This window comes from Podarcis filfolensis, assembly GCF_964270895.1.
Source record: "Podarcis filfolensis genome assembly, chromosome: 7".
NCBI classification, from domain to species: domain Eukaryota; kingdom Metazoa; phylum Chordata; class Lepidosauria; order Squamata; family Lacertidae; genus Podarcis; species Podarcis filfolensis.
In genome coordinates this window covers 91,177,428-91,199,397 of record NC_139603.1, presented here as the reverse complement: position 1 = coordinate 91,199,397, position 21,970 = coordinate 91,177,428, and the positions used below count along the sequence as shown (strand labels likewise).

Genomic DNA, 21,970 nt, shown 5'->3' with positions numbered 1-21,970 from the left:
TGATCGCTCCATTGCATGTGATCTGTTCCCACCAAAAGCCACTCAGATCCCATCTGCTGCTGCTCTCTGCAGCCATCCTGGCCTGGGGATGAGGCTCTGCCTTCAAGCATGGCATTTGTTTCAGTTAAGGGAAAGGGGGAGAGTCCTTCTCCTTCCCCTGCAGGAAGGCTGGCCAGAGAGATGGGGAGAGATCCAAGGCCTTGGGCTGGGGGGGGGGGTTGGCACAGGGGAGCCTCCAGTTGCATTTTTAATAGCTCGGATTGAGGGATGCATGAAACTTTGATCCCAGCTAGGCTTGGAGGGCCAGAATGCAGGTGGACACCTGCAGGATTTTTTTGGCAGTGGAATTGGAAGTAAACACTCCCAAGGAATAAAGATACAGAACTCACAGCAGAGAGCAGGCTGCACATCTCTAGCAGATCTGGTGACTCTGGCCTCAGAGAAGCTGGCATTCCAGGCCTGCCCTTTGGTTGGTTCTCAGTGGGTAGACCGGCTGCCTGTCTAGATTTGTGGGCGGGGGTGGGGGGACTGGCATCCATTCACAGCTGAAACCTTCCATTCCCCCTCCTGCCCCAGCCCTTAAATAACTGCACAGCTGCTCCCTTTGCTTTTCCCTTTAAAAAGCCCCAAACCACCACCCCCCAAAACATGAGGTGAGCAACTCTGAACTGCACTTCATGCCAGCCTCTCCCCTCCTTCCAGCAAAATGGGCAGGGCCACGTGGGGTGACTGCTGCCCAGGAAGGGCTGCCTCCAAGCCCCTGCAGAGCTGCTCTGAGTCCCAGGGCGTCACTGCAAAGGACGGGGCACGTCTGGCAGGACCCCTGGGCAGCTTCATCCTCCAGGGCCCGGAGCAAGTGTGCCTGGCTGCCTCCCTCCTCAGCTGCAATTCCACCCGGCTTCCATTCCACTCCAGATTCATGCCCAAGGCCTGCCAAGTCCATTTCCACAAACTTGGAGAAATTGTGGGAAGGGGGCTGGCACGACGCTGCAGTTGTGTGGCTGCAGGAAAGGGGGCAGCTTCCTTGCAAAGCCGCTGGGCACGAGAGCTGCCCTCCGTGAGTCAAACTCCCAGGCGCCCTTGCAAGGGGTCAGGGTGGGGGGAGAGGCAGCTGTGGGTCTCAGTCCAGCCCCACGGAAAGGGGTGTCTCTGCCCCTCACACTGCTGCTCTCAAGGTCTGGCACTCATCCTTCTGCTTCAGAGGACAGAGAATGGCAGAGTCAACAAGTGGACAGAGGCTGGGCTCTCTTTCTCTCTGCTGCCCTCGCAGCGCAGTGGGTGATGCAGAGGGTGCCATCCCAGGGTGCTGCTGCCCTGGGGGCCTCTCCCACCCCCACCCCCACCCCCACCCCCACCTGAACTGAGGCAGAATGTGGCTCTTGGTGGCCCATCCGCCTGGGCCTCATGGTTGCTGGAGGAAAGAGCGAAGGCAGCCCATTCATGCTCCTCTGGCGCTGAACCCAAACCTCCAGAAATGGCAGCCGGGCTCTAAGGGAACCGTTAAACGTGGCCGTGGAGGGAGGTGGCCTGAGGAGAGCCAGCCTGGGAAGGTGCAAGGCAGTTGGGCGGCAGCAGAAAATGGCTGCCTGGGAGGAAGGCTCCACAGCTGAGGGAACCATGTGCAGGATGGAGGAGAAAAGCCCAGAGGAAATCCTGGCAGCTTATGGAGGCAGGAGGCCTCGAAACTTTAGATTTAGGAAGGAAGGAAAGAAGGAAGGGGTGCCCAACACTGGCAGCACCAGAAATTGTTTTTCGAGGCACAGATGAGGCAAATTATATTTCTAGGTGGACAAGAATCTAAAATAATGGTGCATGTTACTGTGGAGCCCACCTCAGGACCCGTGTTTTTGGGACGTGTGCTTTCTACCTTGTTCATAAACAATCCAGAGTTAGATGTGAGCCGTAAGGTGGCCAACTTTGCTGATGACGCTCAATTATTCAGGGTTGATGGAAGAAAAAAGGTTTGGGAAGAGTTCCAAAAGGACCTCTCCAAAGGGCGCGAATGGGTGGTTTAATGGCAAATGCAGTTTGTTTTTAAGCACCTGCGAAATGATGCACAGCAAGGCCCCATCCTGGTTCCCTAGATATAGAAGTGTATCTGTGTGGCTCTGCATTGGCAGGTCCTGCTGACATTATACTCCTGCTCCACAACTCCATGGTGTGTCCACACTGGGAATACAGTGAGAAAGAGCTCAGAAAAGGGTAGCCAAGATGAGTTTGGGGTGGAAGCTGGTCCCCTTTTGGGAGAAGTTACAACTGGTGGGGCTCTTTCATTCCGAAGAGAGACGGGGCTCCCACAAAGTGTGTGGAATCCTGCAAGGTGTGGAGAACTTGAAATGAATGTGGTCAAGCGATGAGGCTGAAGGGCAGGAGCTTCAGGACAGAGAAAATAAAGTAGCTCCTCAACCAGGGCACAGTTAAACTGTGGAACTCATTGCCACAAGATGGCCACCAACTTCAGACAGCTTTAAAAGAGGGTTTGACAAATGAATGCGGCAGAAGACTCTAAATGGCTACAGGCCACAATGGCTATGTTCTCTGGCAATCACAAGGGTTGAGCTCAGCTTGGAATTATGGGCTTCCCTCCGGGGCATCTAGTCTGACACTTGCCACAGTGCTGGACTAGGTGGGCCTTAAATAAAAAAAAAGGAGGGGGCAGCATCCTGTCCATTCTGTGCCCGTCACTCTTCACTTGGGCAGGATTTGGGCACTGGCGGAGGAAGAAGAGGAGTGCGGGGGGAGCACATCGCCCCTGGCAGCGCAATCCCAGTGGGGTGCCATCGTGGCTCCCCCCCCCACTCTGGGCACCACGCCCCCACCTGTTCTCCGCCCCCCCCCAGTGCCAGAGCATGAAGCTCTGCCACTGGATATGGGCACAGCTTGGGGAAAAGGGTACTCAGTGGGAAGATGGATGGGGCAGATTTGGCCCATGTCAGGTTCCCCTGCGGCTCCTGCCAGGAATGGGTACCTGGTGAAAGAATGACAGACCCCTTCTGGATGGCAGCGTATTACTACCCTTGCCTGGCTTTAGTACATTTTGGCTTTGCATTTCTTAAACAGTGAATTGAAAGGACTTTTTCCTTCTTCCAAAAATGTCTCAGTATTTGCTATCCTTTTCTAAGTTTGACCTTAGATGCCGACCCCTCTTCTTTCATGAAATGACTTAGGTGCCCCTGTTGAAGACCCCCAAGTTAAGACGGAATGGGCTTCTAGTACCCTAGCACAACCCTCAGGCATGCCACCCACCTCTATGAGGTGGGCAGAGTGCCAGGGATCCCTGCCAGACTGAGTGCCCAGGAGCTGCCAGCTGCAGCGGAGCCTCCAAGCTCCTCGTTAAAACCGAAGGGGCCCGGCTGTGCTTCCAAACAGCTACATTAGTGTAGTTTGCTCAAGGGAAGGAAAACCTCTTTGCTTTCTCTTGCCTTTGGAAAGGGGCAATGCGAGGAGCCAGGCTCCTGGCCTGCTGCCATCTGCTCCAGAGGAGCTGGATAGAGCCGCCTTTTATATGCCCTGGGACAAAGAGCGAAACAGGAACAGACCCAGGGGTGGGCAGGAGGGGAGGCAGGCCGGCCGCGTTCTGAGCCTGGCAGCTCCAGCAACATTGACACGAATATTCAGGCTCCCAAAACCCCACTGAGACCCATCCTAGCCAGAGGCTGCTTCCAGCCTGATCTGTTCCCAGAATTAAAATATACCTGCTTCATAATCCCTCTTTTCCCCCCCAGAGTTTCGGCATTATTCACGCAGAGATGCTTGGTAGCAGTTTATGAGCTTCTATGGGTACTGATTGGATCTAGCTCTCAAAGTCAGGTGAACTGCAGGTCTTGGGAAGAGGGTGGGTGGCCTTGGGACCCCCTTGGGAGCCTGGGGCAAAGGAACCTTGGCAGCAGAGCCCACAACTCCTTCTGCATGGCCTGCAGCTCCAGCCCTGGCGTGACTTGGAGACGGACTGCTTTGTTCCAGAGCACCAGGCTGCAAAGACGTGCTGCAAGGAAGGCATGGGGAACGCCAGAGCCTCTTCTCCATCCCCAGCCAAGAGGTGGATGCACACCAGCGGCTTCTCTGGGGTGACTCTTGCAGAGCAGCCCCTGACTCCAGGCCCACGTGGGCAACACGGTCAGCTACTCACCGGAGGACTGAAGCTGCTTCGGGAAGCTCTTGTGGAGAAGGCTCCTTCTGGAAGCACCGCAAAGACCCCACAGCCAACTCCCCCCGGCTGGGACCCACCCAAGGGCTGTGAAGCGAGGAGGGCAGGGAGTTTGGGGTGCTAGGGAGGGGCTCTTGGAAGAGGAGGGAGTTGTCGCAAACAAACCACACGGAAGCCGTTTCATAGAATCTTCTTTACTGCCCCCGGAGCAGAGGGCCTGGTTCCATACTGCATGTTTTTACAAACACTTCATGGTATTTACAAGTTGCGGTTTAGTGTTCTGCCTCCCGAAAAACAGAGATGAGCCTGAACAGTTTAGTCTGAGAAGAACGAGGGCCGCCTCCACTGCTTTGAGCAGAAAGAGGCAGGAGGGGAGCCAGGGGAGCTGGGGGGGGAGGGAGAGAAGGGGGGCACCCCCAGCCAATGGCCGACACAGAATATGGATACAGGCTTGCTCGAGTTAATACATCATGCAAAAGCAAGGAAAAAAACCAACCAACTGGATAATGAGAGAATAATATAACATCAAATGCCAAGGAATGGGATGGCTTGATTCACATGGAGCAAATAAGGATGGGCTGGCGGAGAAGGACCTTCCGATGCCGGGGGGGGGGGGCACAGCATCCTCTTGGCTTCCGCAGGCAGGAGTTGGGGAGGCTGCCCAAGGACACCCCCACCCCGCAGGGCTGTGGCTCCAGCAACAACCCCCCTCAGGACTGAGACCACCTCTGCTCTACTGCTGCCTTTGCATCTCTTATTGCTTTGAAATGAGGGGAGAAACGCCCTGGGTGAGCCCAGGAAAAAGCACCCCGACAGAGGAAGACGTGCCCCTGACCCTACTTATGCTGGAGGGTGGGGGCCAGGTGGGGGAGGCAGGAGGCAGCACCCTCTGAGCTGCAGCAGGCAGGGTGGCTTTCCAACGGCCTCACTCCCCGGCCCACAGCCGCCCGGCTGCCTTCCTCCAGAGCACAGCACAGCAGCTCTCAGCCTCGGCCCCCCCGCAGGGCCAGGGGACCAGCTCATCTGCGATGGGCAGAGGACCACTCCAGCTCTGCCAGGCAGCTGTTCCCAGAGGGCTCTCTGGGGCCACTCCTGCCTCCCTACCCCTGCCTCCGCCCCACTGGCCCCTGACCGCCAGCCACGGCCCCTGCTAGCTGCTCCACGGTGGCTGCAAAGGGAGGGGGAAGGGTCTGCCTGGGTCCTCAGTGCTGTCCCACTTGCCCCAACACTGGGGGACGAGATCCGCGGCAACTGGGAAGGAAGTTGAAATGGACATCCAGCAACGCTAAATAAAGTGAAGAAAAAGAACAGGATGGGATGAGAGAGAAGAAGTCACACGTGACAATGATGCCATCACATCAAGCCAGGAAGCCACAGCCATGCTCAGCCCCGCTGGCTCCTCTGACCCCCGCCTGCCTGCCTGCCTGCCGCTCCCTGCAGGTGACGGACCCTGAACGCCCTTCCAAGGAAGGAGAAGAGGCTGAGGCTGCCAGCCAGACACCAGGGGAGGAGCAATGGCCCATCGGCCTCAGAGCCCCAGAGGTTCAGGAGGAGAGAGTCAGCGGGAAAGGGAGTGCTCTTCCCCAGAACAGGGGGCCACTGTTCTCATTCTCAGGATCCATGGGGAGCACTCTTGGCACTTGCGTATTGCATTTCTAGCTTCTCTGGGTCTCCCTCTCTGCAGCTCAGCACCACCTCAGCCCCCAGAAGCCAGCGCAAGAAGCTCACAGCCCAAAGCGGAAGGAGATTTCGAGCCCCGCAGTTACCTTTGTGGGCGAGAGCAGCGGAGGGAAGGCTGCTGCATCTGCTGCCGCCTCGGGGCCTCCTGCTGAGCTCCTCCAGGACTTGCTGACCTCAGAAAACCAGCTCAGGAGTTCTCCCAGCGACAGGGGGGCTTCTTTGGTGGGACTAGGAGAAAACGTCTGAGAGAAAGAGCGCATGTTATTACGAAGGAACACAAAGCAGGTGGGAAGAAAAAGCACAAGGACGGTGGCCGTTTCAGGGCGCAGCTGCTTCCGTAAGCGCCCCATCCTGCCATTTGCCCTCGACAAGAAGAAAAAGCAGGACTCTGAAAGCATAAGACCCAGAAGAAGACACAGCCTTGGTGGTACCCGTGAGCATCCCCCGGGGAGACAGCTTTCAGCAAGAGGCCAGGGAACAGACCTCACTGAGCTGTTGTGGCATCAAGGGAGACCGTCCAGTTCTAACCTTTGCCTGTCCACGTTTTTGTACAGGGCGCTTCCCAGATACACAGAACCAGACAGACAGATAGACAGACATGCAGAGGTCGCAGCCAGCTAAGAGCAGCCCACAGCAGTGCAAAGCTCCCTGTGTGCTGAGCGCAGCAAGCAGAGCCCCACAGAAAGCGCCAGGAAGGATCTGCAGGTTGGAGGGGTGGGCAGGGAGAAGAGACGGGCAGAGGGGGAGGCGTGGAGAGAGGCAGGCAGGCCCATCCGCAAGGCGGCAGCAGCAGGAGGGAGGAGGCGGCGGCAGCGCCAGGGCACACTTACGGTCTGAGCGCAGAGTCCAGGCAGCGGAGGGGAAGCCAGCCAGAGAGCAGCCGCGGTGGAGTGCAGACAGCAGTGGTCTTGGTCGTCCGGCCGAGGGCCCGTGAGAAAGAGCAGTCCAGGCATGGCGTTGGAAGCTTGTGGCAGCCGAGGGGGGCTGTGGGGTGCCCAGGGGGCGGTGGGGGCTCTCTTCCTTCCTGACTGGAGGCGGAGGGTGCAACTTGCATAGGCAGGAGGTCAGGAGGCTCCTTGGCACGAGGGTTATCATCTCCCTTGACGGAGGGAGCTGGTGGGGCTCCGTGGAGGAAGTCGCTGGCTGGTGAGGAGAAGGACAGAGTGCAGCTTCTGCCCTAAGGGCGGCATCCGCAGGGCCCTGCCTGGGGTTAGTCTACTCTGCAGATGGTACAAAGAGAAACAAGCTCCCGGGTGGCTAAACTGAGGGCGGGGGGAGGATGGTGGAGGACGACGACGGAAACGCTCTCTCTCTTTCTCTCGATATACAAATACTGTCAGAACAATCATATATATTAATATATTAGTCTAGTCTTTTTTGGTTAAACTTTAGGCACTGCTTTGGAAGGAGATTGTGTTTTGAAACATTACAAAATAATAATAATAAAAATGAGAAGGTTAGCCAGCAGCTTTTCCACATGCAGAGCAGGATAAATGCAAAAGTTATCTCAGGCTTTAAGGAGGCAGGAGGGCTGGGAGCACGTTAGGCCACGGGAAGCTGCGGCTGCCCCTGCAGTCCAAGAGATCTCCTGCTGCCGCCTTCTCCTCCTCCACAGCTCACGCTGTGGGGGGCCGAGATGCCAGCAAGGCTGGGGGGGACATCTGTGCTGCCACCGCCGCTTGGACCTGATGTGTATCTTCGGCCATAGTTGGAAGCAGTGTAAGAGGAGGAAGAGAAGGACATGGAGAAACCGGAGCCCGTCGCGTCAAAGCTCCCTCGCCTGGAGCCCGACCGGGATCCCGTTCGTGAGCCGGATCGAGACCCCGAGGTGGAGCCGGAGCCGCTGACATTGTAGGGGCTGTAATAGCCTTTGCTGGACTGGGAAGAGGCTTCCAGAAGACGCAGGCCGGTGCCCTCCTCCGTCATGCTCCTGTCCATGGCGTCCTTGTAGGAGATCTTGAGCTTGGTTTTGGGGCAGGTCAAGTACTTGGAATAGGTGTTCACGTCCCGGAGCTTCTGGGCCGTGCGGGCATCGATGGTGCCCTTCTGCAGCGCCTCATCCAGGGGGACCCGGCCAGTCACCTCCGGCTCAATCAGCCCTCCAGTCAGATACTGCACCTCCAGGAACCGCTGGCCGGCCTCGTAGTACAGCCAGCCCTTCTTCAGGGCTTGCGCCGCAGACATCTTGGTCTTGGTTCTGGGGTCCTCAAAGCCGTAGAAAGCCTTCTGGGCGAGGTTGATCCTGTCCACCATGATCTTGTCCACTAAGCCTTTGTTAACGGCATCAGCGACGGAGAACTTCTCCCCGGAGCTCGGGTCAATGATCCCTCCCGTGCAGGCCTGAGCCTCCAGCAGTCTCTGGCCAGTGATGTTGTCCACCAGGTTGCGGTGCATGGCCTCTGTGATGGAGACCTTCTCCAGGGTGTCTGTGTCCAGGATGCCAGCCACTGGGCCGGTCTCCTCTGTGGGGTCACTCCAGGAGGTCAGCTGAGCTCTCCCGTGGGCTGGGCTTACGGGGTAGGAAGAGGAGGAGCCGACAGAGGAAGATCTGGATCGGAACCCGCTCATGTTGCCAGACAACATGTCTGCAAACTCTGTGATGGACAAAGTGCCCGAGCGGTACTGGTCCAGGGCAGACTGGTCAATCAGGCCCTTCGCAATGGCGTCGTCGATGTCGTACTGCCTCCCTGACCTCCGGTCAATGATCATGGATTTGACGACCCCGTCCGAGGAGGAAATAGTGATCTCTTCCCATTCGCACTCCTGCTCAGAGAGCTCCAAATAGGTCTGATGGTCAATGAGGCCTTTGCGGTAGGCTTCGTACACGGACATCTCCTTCCCGGTCTCGGGGTCAACGATCACCACCCTGCGCTTGCGGACGGAGGACTTGGAGGAGGTCTTCCTCTCCCGCTTCTTCTCCTTCAAAGGCAGAAGGCAGAGCCCAGTCTCAGGGTCTGTCATGCACCTCTCCATCAGCTGCAGGTAGGTCAGGTTCTCCTCGGTGTTTGGGTCGAAGAACCCCTTTGTGTCATCACTAGGATCCAGGAGGATCTCATTCATTTCCTCATCAAACAGGCCTCTCTTGTATGCCATTTCCACAGGCAGGCGATGGCTCTCCTCTGGATCAATGATGCCTCCTGTGGCAATCTGAGCTTCTAGCAAACGGATCCCGTGGTCTTTCAGGATCAGGCCTTTCTTCATGGCTTGGAAGAGGGAGATCATCTTGCCAGAGTAGGGGTCCTTGTAGCCTGTCACAGCCCTCTCTGCTGAAAGCAGCTTGTCCTTGAACTCGGGACCCACGATGCCCATGCGCACAGCCTCCTCCACAGTCAACTTGAGGCTCTTGATGGGGTCAATGACATACCCAGTAGCTGCCTGGGCTTCCAGCAGCTCAAAGGCTGTGCCGGGACGGATGATGCCTTTCTTCATGGCCTGGTACACGGACAGTCTCTCCTTGGAGGAGTCCACGTAGACGCCAGCAATGCAGCTGGTGCCCTCCAAGAACCTCTGCAGGTTTTTGGAGACTTCTTCCACAGAGGTCAAGCCCTCCTGGAGGCGCTGGGCGGTTGCTTCATCCATGACTTTGGAGCGCACCAGCTCTTCAACCGAGATCTGCTTCCTCAGGCCCCTGAAGGTCAGCTTCCGAGTGTCACAGAGGGGCAACAGCAGGCAGCCATTGTTCTCGTCCTTCCTGCATCGCTTGAGGAGCTGTGCATAGCTGAGCTTGTCGTCGGTGGAGGGATCCACATAGCTGCGGACCTCACTGGGCTCAGACAGCCGGTCGTGCGTCTCCCTGTTAAAGTAGCCACGCTGAATGGCAATCTCTAAGGGCAGGTGGAAGCCCAGGTGTGGGTCTATTATGCCTCCAGTGGCCAACTGGGCATCAAGCAGCCGGAGGGCTTCTTCAGAAGGGATGAGATCCTTCTTCATGGCCTGGAAAAGAGAGATTTTCTGCTCGCTGTAGGGGTCGCGGTAACCGGTCACAGCTCTCTCGGCAGACAGGAGACGGTCGTGCATTTCTGGGCCCACAACCCCTTTCCTGACGGCCTCATCAACAGTCAACATGTCATTTTTGATGGGCTCAACAATGAAGCCAGTGGCAGCCTGAGCTTCCAGCAAGGGCCGAGCCACCTCTGGGCTGATCAGCCCTTTCTTCAGGGCCTGGTAGATGCTGATCTTCTGTTTGCTGGATGGAATGTAGATTCCAGCAACACAGCCGGAGCCGTACAGGTACCTCCAGGTGGTCTCGATCTCCAGGATCTCGCGGATGGTCTTGGAGCCCTGCTTCAGTGCATTGTATATTTCCAGGGAGATGATCCTGGCCTCATAGAGGTCCTCAGCAGTGATGCGGCGGCGGACATAGTCATAGGAGGTGAGGTCTTGCTGCCGGATGATCTCTGTCTTCTCAATGATCTCGATGATGATGATGATCATGCGCTCCTTTGTCACCTTGCCGGAGCGGAACTCATCCATCAGCCGATTGCGTTGCTCCTCAGGGATCAGGTCCGAGTTCATGATCTCCCATAAGGACATGGAGGAGCCGGCCCTGTCTCCCACTGGAATGTCAACCTGGGTCTCCTCAAACACCTGCTTGGTCTCGGCCTCAGTGTACACCTGGGTTGTCTCCACCACGGTGGGTCTCTCAGGTTGCTTCAAGGGCAGCAGATAGAGGCCGGTCTCGGGGTCTTCAATACACCTCTCCTTCAGCTGCAGGTAAGTAAGATTCTCCTTGGTGTTGGGGTCAAAGAAGCCCTTGGTGTCATCTGTGGGGTCCAAGAGGGTTCGGTTCAGCGCTTCATCAAAGTAACCTCGCTTGTAAGCCACCTCCACGGGGACACGGTGGCTGTGCACGGGGTCGATGATGCCTCCAGTGGCGACCTGGGCCTCCAGCAGGCGGATGGCGTGTTCCCTGAGGATCAGCCCCTTCTTCATGGCCTCAAAGAGAGAGATGGTGTTCCCAGAGTAAGGGTCCTTGTAGCCAGTCACAGCCTTCTCAGCGGACAGCAGTTTCTCATGGAGCTCTGGTCCCACAATGCCAGCCTTCACCGCCTCATTGACATATAGCTTCTGGTTCCTGACTGGGTCCACCATGAACCCTGTGGCTGCCTGGGCCTCCAGGAGGACAACTGCTGTGCTGGGCAGGAGCAGGTTCTTCTTCATGGCTTCGTAGATGCTCAGCTTCTCCTTGGTTTCTTCCACATACACACCAGCAATGCAGTCGCTCCCTTGGAGGTACCTCTTCACGTCTCCCGTCTCGGAGAGGTCCCTCACGGTCTTCTTCCCTTCCTTCAGCTGCTCATACTGGGCCTTGCTGAGAATCTTGGACTCCCAGAGCTCACTGGCAGGCACGGGGGCACGCAAGCCACTGAAGGTCAGCTTCTCTTGCTTTTTGGTCTCAGTCTCTTCAATGATGGTGACAATTATTTTGATGACCCTCTCGATGGTGACTTTGCCGGATTTGAACTGCCGTATCAGCTCCCGCCTCTGCTCTTCAGTGAAATATTCGGAATGAATCAGCTCCCAGATTGTGACCGTTTTGCCCTTCAAGCTGCCAGCTGGGACTTCCACCACTGCCTTGCCAAAGGATTCCTTAGCCTGGCTATCGGAGTAGACCTCCTCCTGCTGAAGCCGGATGGCCTGGTCAGAGAGGGAGAGCAGGCGAAGGCCCGTCGGCTTGTCAACGTGGCATTTCCTCTGCAGCTGAGCGTAACTGACCTTCTCCTGGGCGTTGGGGTCGTAGTACAGCTTGGCATCGTCTGCTGGAGCAGACAACGTCTTGTGCATCTCTTCGCTGAAGTAGCCTCGCTTGCAAGCAACGTCAAGGGGGAGGCGGTGGCTGTTCACGGGGTCAATGATGCCCCCGGTGGCAAGCTGAGCATCCAGCAGACGGACCCCTGTCTCCTTAGCAATGAGGCCTTTCTGCAGTGCTTGGAAAAGCGAGACCACCTGCCCCGTGTAAGGGTCCTTGTACCCTGTCACAGCCTTCTCTGCAGACAGCAGCTTCTCATGTAACTCAGGGCCAACTATTCCAGATTTGACGGCTTCGTCCACAGGGAGATACTCATTCCTCACGGGGTCAATGATGTATCCACTTCCAGCCTGGGCCTCCAGGAGCATCAGGACCACCTCTGGCTTGAGGAGGTTTTTCTTCAAGGCATCATTGAGCAGTAACTTCTGGCCTGTTGACTCTACCAAGATGCCTGCGATGGCGCTCGAGCCTTTCAGATACTTCTTGATGGCCTCATCGTTGGCGACATCCTTCACGGACTTCTTCCCCTGGTGCAACTGGTTGTAAAGATCCTTGTCAATGATTTTGCTCTCCAGCAGCTCGGCAGCTGGGACAGGCGCCCGGAGCCCATCAAAACAGAGCTGGCTCTTCTTCTCGCTCTCCTCCACCACTGTGATGACGAGCCGGATTATCTTCTCCACGGTGATCTTTCCAGTCTTGTACTGGCGCAGAAGGTCCCGCCTCTGCTCCTCAGTGAAATACTCAGAGTTGATGATTTCCCAGATGGTCACGGTCTTCCCCTTGAATTGGCCGAAGGGAGCGGACACTGTGGCTTTCCTGAAGACGTCTTTTGCCTCTTGGTCGGTGTAGACCAGCTCTCTGCCTTTGGCTGCTTTGTCTGTCAGTGGCAGCAGAGTGAGGCCAGTCTCCGGGTCGGTCACACATCTCTCCATCAGCTGCAAGTAAGTCAGGTTCTCCTGGGTGTTGGGGTCGAAGAAGCCTTTGGTGTCATCCGTGGGGTCAGAGAGGATCTTCTGCATCTCTTCATCGAAGAAGCCTCGCTTGTAGGCCACTTCCACGGGCAGGCGGTGACTATTGATGGGGTCGATGATGCCTCCTGTGGCAATCTGAGCCTCCAGGAGCCGGATCGCGTGGTCTTTCACAATGAGATCTTTTGTCATGGCTTGGAAGAGGGAGATCTTTTCCCCCGTGTAGGGATCTTTGTAGCCGGTGACTGCTCTCTCAGCAGACAGCAATTTATTGTGCAGTTCAGGCCCCACAACTCCCTCTTTCACAGCCTCGTTGACGGACATCCGCTTGTTCTTTATGGGGTCGATGATGAAGCCAGAGGCAGCCTGCGCCTCCAGCAGGATGAGGGCTGTGCCTGGGCTGAGCAGCTGCTGCTTCATGGCCTGGTAGATGCTCACTTTCTCATTGGTTGGCTTAACCACCAGGCCAGCGATGCTGTTGGTGCCTTGCAAGTACCGCCTGACGTCATCCCTCTTGGAGAGCTCCTCCACCGTCACCTTCCCTTTGGTCAACTTGTCCAGGTTCTTTCGGCTCAGGATGCCAGCCTCCAGCAGCTTCTTGGCAGGCACTTTCTGACGGATTCCATCGAAAGCCAATTCTGGCTCACCGTTCCGAGAGATGCCATCTACCATGTCTCGGCCGTTGGGCACAGCCTTCGACTGAGGTGCCTGCGTGGATGGGACAACCACCTCCTGGGGAAGGTCATCGGTCTGGATCATGATCTCCCTCGTCTGAGCCAGGGCCACCCGCTGCTCCTCCTGCAGCTTCTCCAGCTTCTCCCTCAGCTTCTGGTTTTCCTCAGCAAGAAGCTTTTCCTGCTGCTTCCGCTGCTTTTCCAGCTGCTGGAGCTCCTCCTGCTTCCGGCGGACATTCTCCTCGGCCTCCGCCTGCTTCTTCTTGGCCTCCTCCAGGGTGGCCGCCAGCTGCTGCTTCTCCTGCTCCATCTGCTTCTGCTGGCGCTCCTGCTCCGCCTTTAAGCCCTGAGCCTTGTTGACCTCGTCCTGGAAGAGCTTCTCCAGCTTGGCCTTCTCCTCCTCCACGAACCTCTCCTTCTGCAAGAGGATGTCCTTCTCCGACAGGAAAGTCTGCTGGAGGATCTGCGTCTCCTGGAGCAACTGCTCCTTCTGAGCCACCTGCATCTGGGGGACGAGGGAGACAAAAGGGAGGTCAGTTGCCTTACACACGATATGCACACAATGCCCAAAGAACAGTAAACAGTCAATGGACGCCGACACAGCAAGTTACATTCAAAACCAGCACTGGGGGGGGGGGCACATGTTAAGGGTCAACCTGGCTGGCCCTGAGAGGCAGCACATGAGGAAGTTAGGGAGTTATCACAATTTCCATGTGAGTAAACAAGCAGCGGGAGAGGGTTGGGGGCACAGGGGGATGTCTGTTTTTGGTAAGACACTGTTACCCCTGCCTTGGAAAGGGGGACCAGGACGTGGTGGAGCAAATGGTGCCTTCTCTGGGTTAAGCGAGTCTTGTGCACATCTGGCCTCCAGCTGCGCTTGGGCCCCAGCACAGACAATGGCCAGGAATGGGGGGGGGGGAGCTGTAGTCCAGGGGTGCTGGGTGGGCCACCACTGGCCCCGGCAAGTTTCCAAGAGGAAAGTAGACATGGGAGTTGCCCAAAGGCAGCCTTTTCTCTTAACAGGGCTCTCCATGAAGGAGCCTGAGTTCAACCGTTCTGAGGAACGACAGAAGAACCCCGGCCCTTCTCTGCACAGCATTCAGAATTTGGCTACCACTCCTTTCTCCCACCCGCCTTGGACTCATAGATGGTCTCAGGTGCAACAGAAGGAGGGGGCAGAGTGGATTGTAAAACCATGTCAGAACGTAGGTGGGGGGTCACATTGTTCAATGCTCCGCTGCAAAATGAATAATAGAATAAAATAATATAAACTATCACAGCATGGAGCAGACTTTTATCCTTGCAGTCCAGTTTCACTTGATTTGCAGAGATTGTTTACACAGAGGATCATCTACTATCTAGACTGCATTTTCATTAAAGGCAGCAAACAGCACGGAACCCTCTAACCAGATGTACAAAAGCCTGAGCAAAAATGTGACCCCCCCACCTGCCCTCTGAAGTGGTACAGCCTGCCCTGCCCCGGGGTTGCTGAGTGGGTGGAGCTTCCATGTGCCTTCCTCCCCGTGGGGGGCCCTGGGGGTGGGGCCTGTGGGCACAAGGAAAGGGGTACCTCCTCGGCCTGCTGCTGCAGCCGCTCCGCCTCGCGCTTCAGCCTCTCCTTCTCCTGCTCCAGCTCCGCGATGGCCTTCCTCAGGGCCTCGGCGTCCTGGTCACTCTTCTGCCTCTGGATCTCCAGCGTCTGCACCAGGGTCACCTTCTCCCGGGTGGCCAGCTCCGTGTCGTGCAGCTTGCGGCTGATCTCCTCCGCCTGCTTCTTGAAGCGCTTGGCCTCCTCCTCGGCCTTGGCCTGGGCCAGGCTCAGCTCCGTCACCTGCACCTTCAGGCGCTCGGCGTCGGCCGTGATCTCCAGCTGCCGGCGGCGCTCCGCCTCCAGGGTCTTCTGGAAGCCCTCGGCCTCCTCGGCCAGCTGCATCTGCATCTGCTCCTTGTCCTCCTGCAGCTTCTTGGCCTGCTCCTGGGCCAGCTCCTTCTGCTTCTGCAGCATCTCCGCCTCGGCCTTCAGCCGTGTGGCCTCCTGCACCGCCTGCATCTTCTCCTTCAGGATCTTCTCCGCCAGCGCCCGCTGCTGCGCCAGGTCCTCCTCCGCCAGCTTGCGCATGCGCGCAGCCTCCTGCGCCTCCACGCTCAGCCGGGCGGCCTCCTCCGCCACCTGCTTCATCTTCTCCGCCTCCTCCGCCAGGAACTTCTGGGTGTTGTCCTTGTCCTTCATGATGAGGATCTTGTTCTCCTCCTCAATGCGCAGCTTCAGCTTGACCAGCTCCTCCATCTGGATCTTCACCTTGAAGAGCTCCTCCTCCACCTGCGCCTTCTGCTTCATGGCCTCCGTCACCTCGTTCTTCAGCCGCTGCTGCTCCTCCTCCAGGATGTTCTTCTGGTGGTCCGTCTCCTCCAGCCGAAGCTTGACCTTGGTCAGCTCCTGCTCCACCTGGGCCTTCTGCCGCAGGGTCTGCTCCGCAAACTTCTTGTGCTTCTCCATCTCAGCGTCCGCCAGCTGCTTCTGCTTGAGGGCCGCCTGCTCCGCCTGGGCCCTCCTGGCCGCCTCCAGCTCAGCCTCCTTCCGGAGCTGCTCCGCATCCTCCTGGGCCTTGGCCTTGGCTTGGGCCTCCTCCTCCGCCCGCTGCTTCATGTGCTCAGCTTCCTCCACCAGCTGCCGGGACAGGGCTGCGTCCTGCTCCGCCTTGACCCGCGCAAACTCTGCTTCCTCGGCCGCCTTCTTGGCCCTCAGAGCCTCCTCCTTCAGCTTGTCCAGGATGCTCTGCTCCTGCTGCCTGCTCTGCAGCAGCTCCTGCTCCTTCTGCTGCACGGCGGCCAAGTGGGCCTTCTCTTCTGCCGCAATCCTTTTCTGGGCAGCCTCCTGGGCCAGCTGGATCTGCCTCTCCGACTCCTTCTCCGCCACCTCCTTCTGCCTCTTGGCCTCCTCCACCTTCGCCTTCAGCCGCTCCACCTCCTCCAGGGCTGCCTTGCGCTGGCGGGCTGCATCCTGCTCAGCAGCCAGGATCTGCTTGACCTTGGCTTCGGCCTCCCGGCGGCGGTTCTCCTCCTCCAGGGCCAGTTGCCGCAGCCTCTCAGCCTCATTCTCGGCCTGCTCCTTGCTGCGCTGGATCTCCTCAGCGTTCTGCTTGATCTTGCCCAGCTCCAGCTCCAGGTCCGTCTTCCCCACAGAGGCCTTCTCAAAGTTGATCTTGAGGATGCGGATCTCCTCCTCGATGATGCGCCGCTGCTTGAGCGTCTCGTCCACGATGGTCCTCTGCCTCTCCAGCTCACCTTCAGAGGACTTCTTCAGCTGTGTGATCTTCTCCTCAATGTCCTGCTTGTGCTGGGCGGCCTGCTCCTCCAGCAGCCTCCGCTGGTAGGCCTCGTCCTCCGCCAGCCGCCGCAGCCGCTCATTCTCAGCCTCCTTCTCCTTCAGGGCGATCTCGGCCTCCGCCTTCAGCCGCGAGGCGTCATTGATGGCCGCCAGTTTCTCCTTGAGGATTCGCTCGGCCTCTGCCCGCTGTCGGGCGGCTTCCTCCTCTGCCAGCTGCCGCTGCCGCTTGGCCTCCTCCGAGAGGGCACGCAGCCGGGCCGCCTCCTCCGCCAGCTCCCGCAGCTTGTTGGCCTCGGCCTCCAGGATCTGCTTGGACTTCTCGCTGGTCGAGCGGGTCTCCTCTTCTGCTTTGGTCTTGCTCCGCAGCAGCAGCTCCATCTCAGCCCGCAGCTTGGCCAGCTCCTCCTCCAGCTCCTTGCGCTTCTGGATGGCTTCGCTCACCTCGTTCTTGAGGCGGAAGAGCTCCTCCTCCAGCAGCAGCCGTTGCTGCTCCCCATTCTCCATCTCGGCCTTCAGGCGGATGAGCTCCTGCTCCGCCAGGAACTTCTGCTGGGCGGTGCCCTCGGCCAGCTTCCGCTGCTTCTCCAGCTCCTCCTCGGCCAGCTCCTTCTGGCGCAGGGCGGACTCCTCGGCCTTCGACCGCTTCCGGGCCTCGCGCTCTGCGTCCTCCTTCTGCTTCTCAGCCTCTTCCTGTGCCAGGGCCTTCTTGTGGGCCACCTCCTCCGCCTGGAGCCGCAGGCGCAGGGCCTCGTTGGCCTTCTGGCGCCACTTCTCCACCTCTTTCTCGGCCTCCTCGCGAGACGCCTCCGCGTCCAGCTGCAGCTTCTTCAGCCTCTCGGCCTCCTCCTGTAGGTGGGTGACCGTGATGTGCTCCTGCTGGAGGGACATCTCCAGCTGCGCCGTCTTCTCGGCGAAGGAGAGGCGCCGGCTCTGCAGGTCTGCCTCGGCGCTCTTCTGCGCCATCTCCTGGGCCACCTGCACCTGCCGCTGCTTCTCCAGCTCGGCCTGCTTCATTCTGCGCTCGGCCTCCTCCGCCTGCAGGCGCAGCTTCTGCAGGTCCTCCAGGGCCTTCTGCTTCTCGCGGGCGGCCTGCTGCTCGGCCTGCACCTTGCGCTTCAGCTCATCCTCCGCCTCCTTCTTCTTCTGGGCCTCATCCTTGACTTGCTTGCGCAGGCGCTCAGCCTCCTCCTGGGCCAGGCGCTTCTGGCGCTCGGCCTCCTCGGCGCTGTCCCGCAGCGCCTGCAGCTCTCCCTCCGCGGCCGCCTTCTGCTTCTCGGTGGCGTGCAGCTGCAGGCGGATGATGTGGATCTCCTCCTCCACCTTCCGGCGGTTGATCTCGGCCTCCTCGATCACCTTGAGCTTGGACTGGATCTGCGCATCCGAGCTGAGCTTCATCTGCTTCAGCTCCTGCTGGATGGTTTGCTGCTGCTGCACGGCGTCCACGGCCACCAGCTCCCTCCGGCTGACCTCCTCCTGCATTCGGCGCTGCAGCTCCTGGGCCTCCCTCTCGGCCTGCGCCTTGGCCTGCGCATGGGCCTCTGCCAGCTGCTTCTGCTTCTCCAGCTGCGCCTCCACCTCGGCCAGGCGCTTCCGCTCCTCCTCCTTCAGCTTCTCTGCGGTTTTCTGCGGGGGGGAAAGGGAGCAGAGAGAAGGAGGGGGGGAGAGAAAGAAAGATCACACAAGAGAGAGATTGGAGCAGGGGGTGAGTGAGAGGGGCAGGGGTGGGGGGCATGGTGTGGCGGCGGTGGCAGCTCTTCCCAGGAGGCTGCGGGAAGACGTGTGGCAGTCGGGAGAAGCTGGCGCTCACGTCTCTCACTTAGTACGACAGGCAAGAAAGCAGGGAAGACCCACAAACCAAGGATGACGAATGGATGGATGGATGGATGAAGAGACGGACGCAAGACGATGGCAAAGACACACACAACGGAAGACAAAATGGCTGCAGGACGAAGAGAGCAGTTGGCACACCTCCACCATGCTCACCAGGCAGCAAGAAGCAAGATGCCCTCCAGGCAGAGACTCCCCCCACCGACAGCCCAAACTGTGGCAACAGGGAAGACCCATCCGCTCAGCAAAGGTGGGGAGGAGGAGCCAGCCCAACATGGGGTGTGAGGCGAGGAAGGGCGCGGCGAGAAGGTGGAAAGCCCCATGGCCCCCGGGCGGCCCCCTGCAGGCTCACAAAGGCTGCCAATTTCATCGCCAGGTCCCAGGCCTGCCCTCCAGATGCCCCAAGGAACACCTGCAGGGGGAGTCCAGGGGAGAAGTGAAGAATGCTTGACCGGGTGGAAAGCCCAGGGGTCTGCTCCCTTGCTCTGCTCCCCACGAGGCAGGGAGGGAGGGGGGAACGGAGCATGCACAGAGCGCACCACAGAGACAGAAGCCCTGAATTCTCAGCCCTGGGAAGTGCCAAGAGGACGGCAACTCCTGGCTGGAGAACGTAGGCGATGGCAGGAATGGCAGATGGTCGCAGCAGGGCAGCGGTGATGACAAACCCCCCCCTCCATTCTCCTGACTGCCTCCAGATGGTGGGCAGGACTAGGCACCCCCCCCCCATCCCGCTCCAAAACACTCTGCTTCTCAGTTGCATCTGAATTTCTGCCCTTCCTTCTCAACCTACTAGGAACCACAAATGGTTCGGCCTACAGGAGTTGCAGGAGGGGGGGAGGGAGAAGCAAGGTGTGCGCAGGGAACAGGGTCCATGTGGGGGGGTGTCGGCATGCGCACAGTGGAGTACCTGGTGCAGAAAAGGCCTGGATCCTCCTGGTTTTTAACCCTCCATTAGATCCCCAACCAATACAAACATCCCCCAAGACAAAGCACTGGCAAAGCGGCTGGACTTCCAGAGGGCAGAAATCAAGAGTTAGAAAGGTTACAGAGGAGCATTTCAGAGCAGAAGAGGACAGGACAGGACAGGAGAACCGGGCGGGAAGGAGCCCTGGCCCAAGAAGCAGCTGCAGCTGTACTAAGTGTGTATCTGGGAAGTGCCTCTGGCCCAGCGGAGGAGCCCTCCCTGGCGGGTTAGGGGGCCTCGCGGTCCAGCGTTAGTCATGCGGAAGAGGCAGTCAGGCAAGAGGGATGCTCTGGCCCAGGATGGACCGCGAGGGGGGGCAGGGGAAGAAGGATGCAGCCAAGGCATGCTGTCCCCCACCCCTCCTCCCACGGGCGCGCACTCACCTCCTCCTGCTCCAGCCGCCGAAGCGTCTCAGTGATGAACTTGATGTACTGGCTGCTCAGCGTGGTCAGTTCACTGTAGCGCGTCCGCAGGTCCACGTACTGAGAGACCAGAAAGCAGCAAGGTCACGGCAGGGTGGGGAGCGAGACTACAGCCCCCCAGGCCTTCCAAGGCCCCTGACTGGACTCAGCCAGAGGGAACCACCTCAGAAGGCCTCTCCTGCTCCCCAGCGACGTGGCTAGTTGCCACCCAGGAGCTTCTCCTCCTCCTCTGTGCCTTTCTCTTTCCAAAGCCATCCAAACTGGCAGCCATCCCTGCACATCCTGGTGCAGTGAGTTCCACAGTTCTAAATATGCCCTGAGCAAAGGAGCCTTTCCTTTTGTCTGTTCTGGATCTCCTGCCAATTCTTTTAACCATACAAGGCAGAGTGAGAAAAACATCTCTCTGAAGGCAAATATCTAGCACATGGTCAGAAGCCCATTTCCACTCATCCATCTTCAAATATCTCAAGGGCTGTCACACGGAAGAGGGAGCATGCTTGTTTTCTCCTGCTCTGGAGGGTAGAATCCAAGCCAATGGCTTCAAGTTACAAGAAAGGAGATTCCCACTAAACATCTGGAATGACGTTCTGACAGTAAGAGCTGTTTGACAGGGAGACGGTCTCCCTTGGGAAGTTGTGGCCTCTCCTTCCTCAGAAGTTTTTAAGCAGAGCTTGGCTGGCCATCTGTCATGGAAACTTTAGCTGAGATTCCTGCATTGCAGGGGTTGGACTAGAGGACCCTTGGAGTCCCCTCCAACTATGATTCTATGGCAGGAAAACTCAGTCTGCCTTGCGTGGCATATCTCCACTGTGCCTGCTGCCCAGGATGGCTCCAGGGTCCCTCTCCCCCCAGCCCCCACCCAAGGGTGCCCCTCTCACCTCCTGGATGATGCTGTCCGAGGCCGACTGAACTTTTGGCTTCTTGGCTGGAGAGGCCACTGGCTCCACCTGCGCCTTGTAGGTCACCAGCTGGAGCTCATAATCCTTGTAAAAAGGGGGAAGGGGCAGAGGCAGCGTCAGCGCCTGGAAGCCCCAACTCCTCCCCTCCTCCATTTGCACGGGACCCCAGCCTCTCTGCCCCCCAGCTGCCTCACCTTGATGGCATCTATGTATTGCTTGGCAAAGCGCTGGCACTCCTCCACTTTCTCCCGGTTGCGCTCACATTCCTCCAGGAGTTTCTAGGGAGACAAAGACAGCTGTCAGTAGCCCCGCAGGGAGAGGATGGGCAGAGAAGGGACCACGCAACCAGCTGTGATCGGCTGAAAGGCTCTGGGCTGAGGAAGGGCCACTGCCATGCCAACCAGTGCCGTTACAGATCAGGCAAGGGGATTCTGTGGGGTGGGGGGCTGGGCTTGAGCTGGTGGGCCACCAAGAGCCCTTCAGACAGCTTCACCCAGAGGGAAGGCCAGGAGCAGTCGCTCAGAGCTTTTACTCGGCACCGGCCTTGCGGTGGAAACCCCTACATGAGCCACCCCCCCGAGGCGACGCTGGCAGCCTCCCCACGGACCCGAGGCCCCCCCCAAAGTCAGCAGAGGACAGGCCACCACCAGGGAGGCCTTCCCAGGAATGACACAGGCTTGGAGAACCTCTGCTGCTTCCCTCAGGGATGAGCTGGAGCTGCAGGCCCCCTGGCAGGGCGGGGGCAGGAGCAGCTGAGCCAAACCCCACGGCCACCTCACCTTCTCCTGCAGCAGCTGCTCCCGCACGCCCTTGCTGCTGGTGATGGGAACGGCCTGGAGGCTCTCCTGGCGCTGCCGGGCGTCCTGGATCCACTGGATGAGGCCGTCATAGCTCTCGCGGTAGTAGCGCAGCTGGCGTCCCAGCTGGTCCAGCTCCCTCTGGCGCAGGTCGATCTGGGCCAGGATGGCCTGCCAGCGCTCCAGCAGCTGCTGCACCCGCTCCCGGTAGCGGTCCAGGTCGATGTCCCTCTCGCTGTGGCCCTGCACCATCCGCTCGTTCACCTCGCTGGCCTTGCCCAGGTCGGCCTCCAGGGTGCTGAAGATGGGCTGGTGCCCTTCCACCTGACCACGCAGCCTCTGCGGAGGAAGACGAAAAAGGGTCAGGCCTCCTCGCAAGGAGCGGCTGGGGCCGGGCCCCCTCCCATCTCCCTGCCCTCCTGGCCCAAGCAAGCACCAAAGCTAAGAGGACTGGGGTCTCTCCCACAGGCCCTGATAGCTGCAGGTTATGAGAAAGCTAGAGCAATAATCTGCCA

General features: G+C 58.7%; 2 protein-coding genes across 27 annotated transcripts in view; both read right to left on the bottom strand.

The window, feature by feature from the left end:
- The window catches only part of LOC310766029 (microtubule-actin cross-linking factor 1, isoforms 6/7-like), a 54,087-nt gene extending 53,499 nt beyond the window's left edge, over window positions 1-588 (bottom strand). The window contains exon 1 of the mRNA XM_083621795.1: window positions 390-588. Coding sequence (XP_083477921.1) covers window positions 390-539 — 150 coding nt within the window. The 5' untranslated portion in view covers window positions 540-588. The remainder of the gene's footprint in view (window positions 1-389) is intronic.
- Window positions 589-4,325: 3,737 nt separating this feature from the next.
- Window positions 4,326-21,970, bottom strand: part of PLEC (plectin) — a 118,805-nt gene continuing 101,160 nt past the window's right edge. For 25 of the 26 annotated variants that reach the window (XM_083621772.1, XM_083621753.1, XM_083621764.1 and 22 more), the window contains 8 exons: window positions 21,438-21,794; window positions 20,853-20,936; window positions 20,638-20,742; window positions 19,721-19,819; window positions 14,789-18,169; window positions 6,658-13,723; window positions 5,914-6,069; window positions 4,326-5,432 (listed from right to left, as the gene is read on the bottom strand). In XM_083621772.1, coding sequence (XP_083477898.1) covers window positions 7,370-13,723; window positions 14,789-18,169; window positions 19,721-19,819; window positions 20,638-20,742; window positions 20,853-20,936; window positions 21,438-21,794 — 10,380 coding nt within the window. In that variant the 3' untranslated portion in view covers window positions 4,326-5,432; window positions 5,914-6,069; window positions 6,658-7,369. The remainder of the gene's footprint in view (window positions 5,433-5,913; window positions 6,070-6,657; window positions 13,724-14,788; window positions 18,170-19,720; window positions 19,820-20,637; window positions 20,743-20,852; window positions 20,937-21,437; window positions 21,795-21,970) is intronic. The other variant, XM_083621771.1, reaches the window with a different exon arrangement.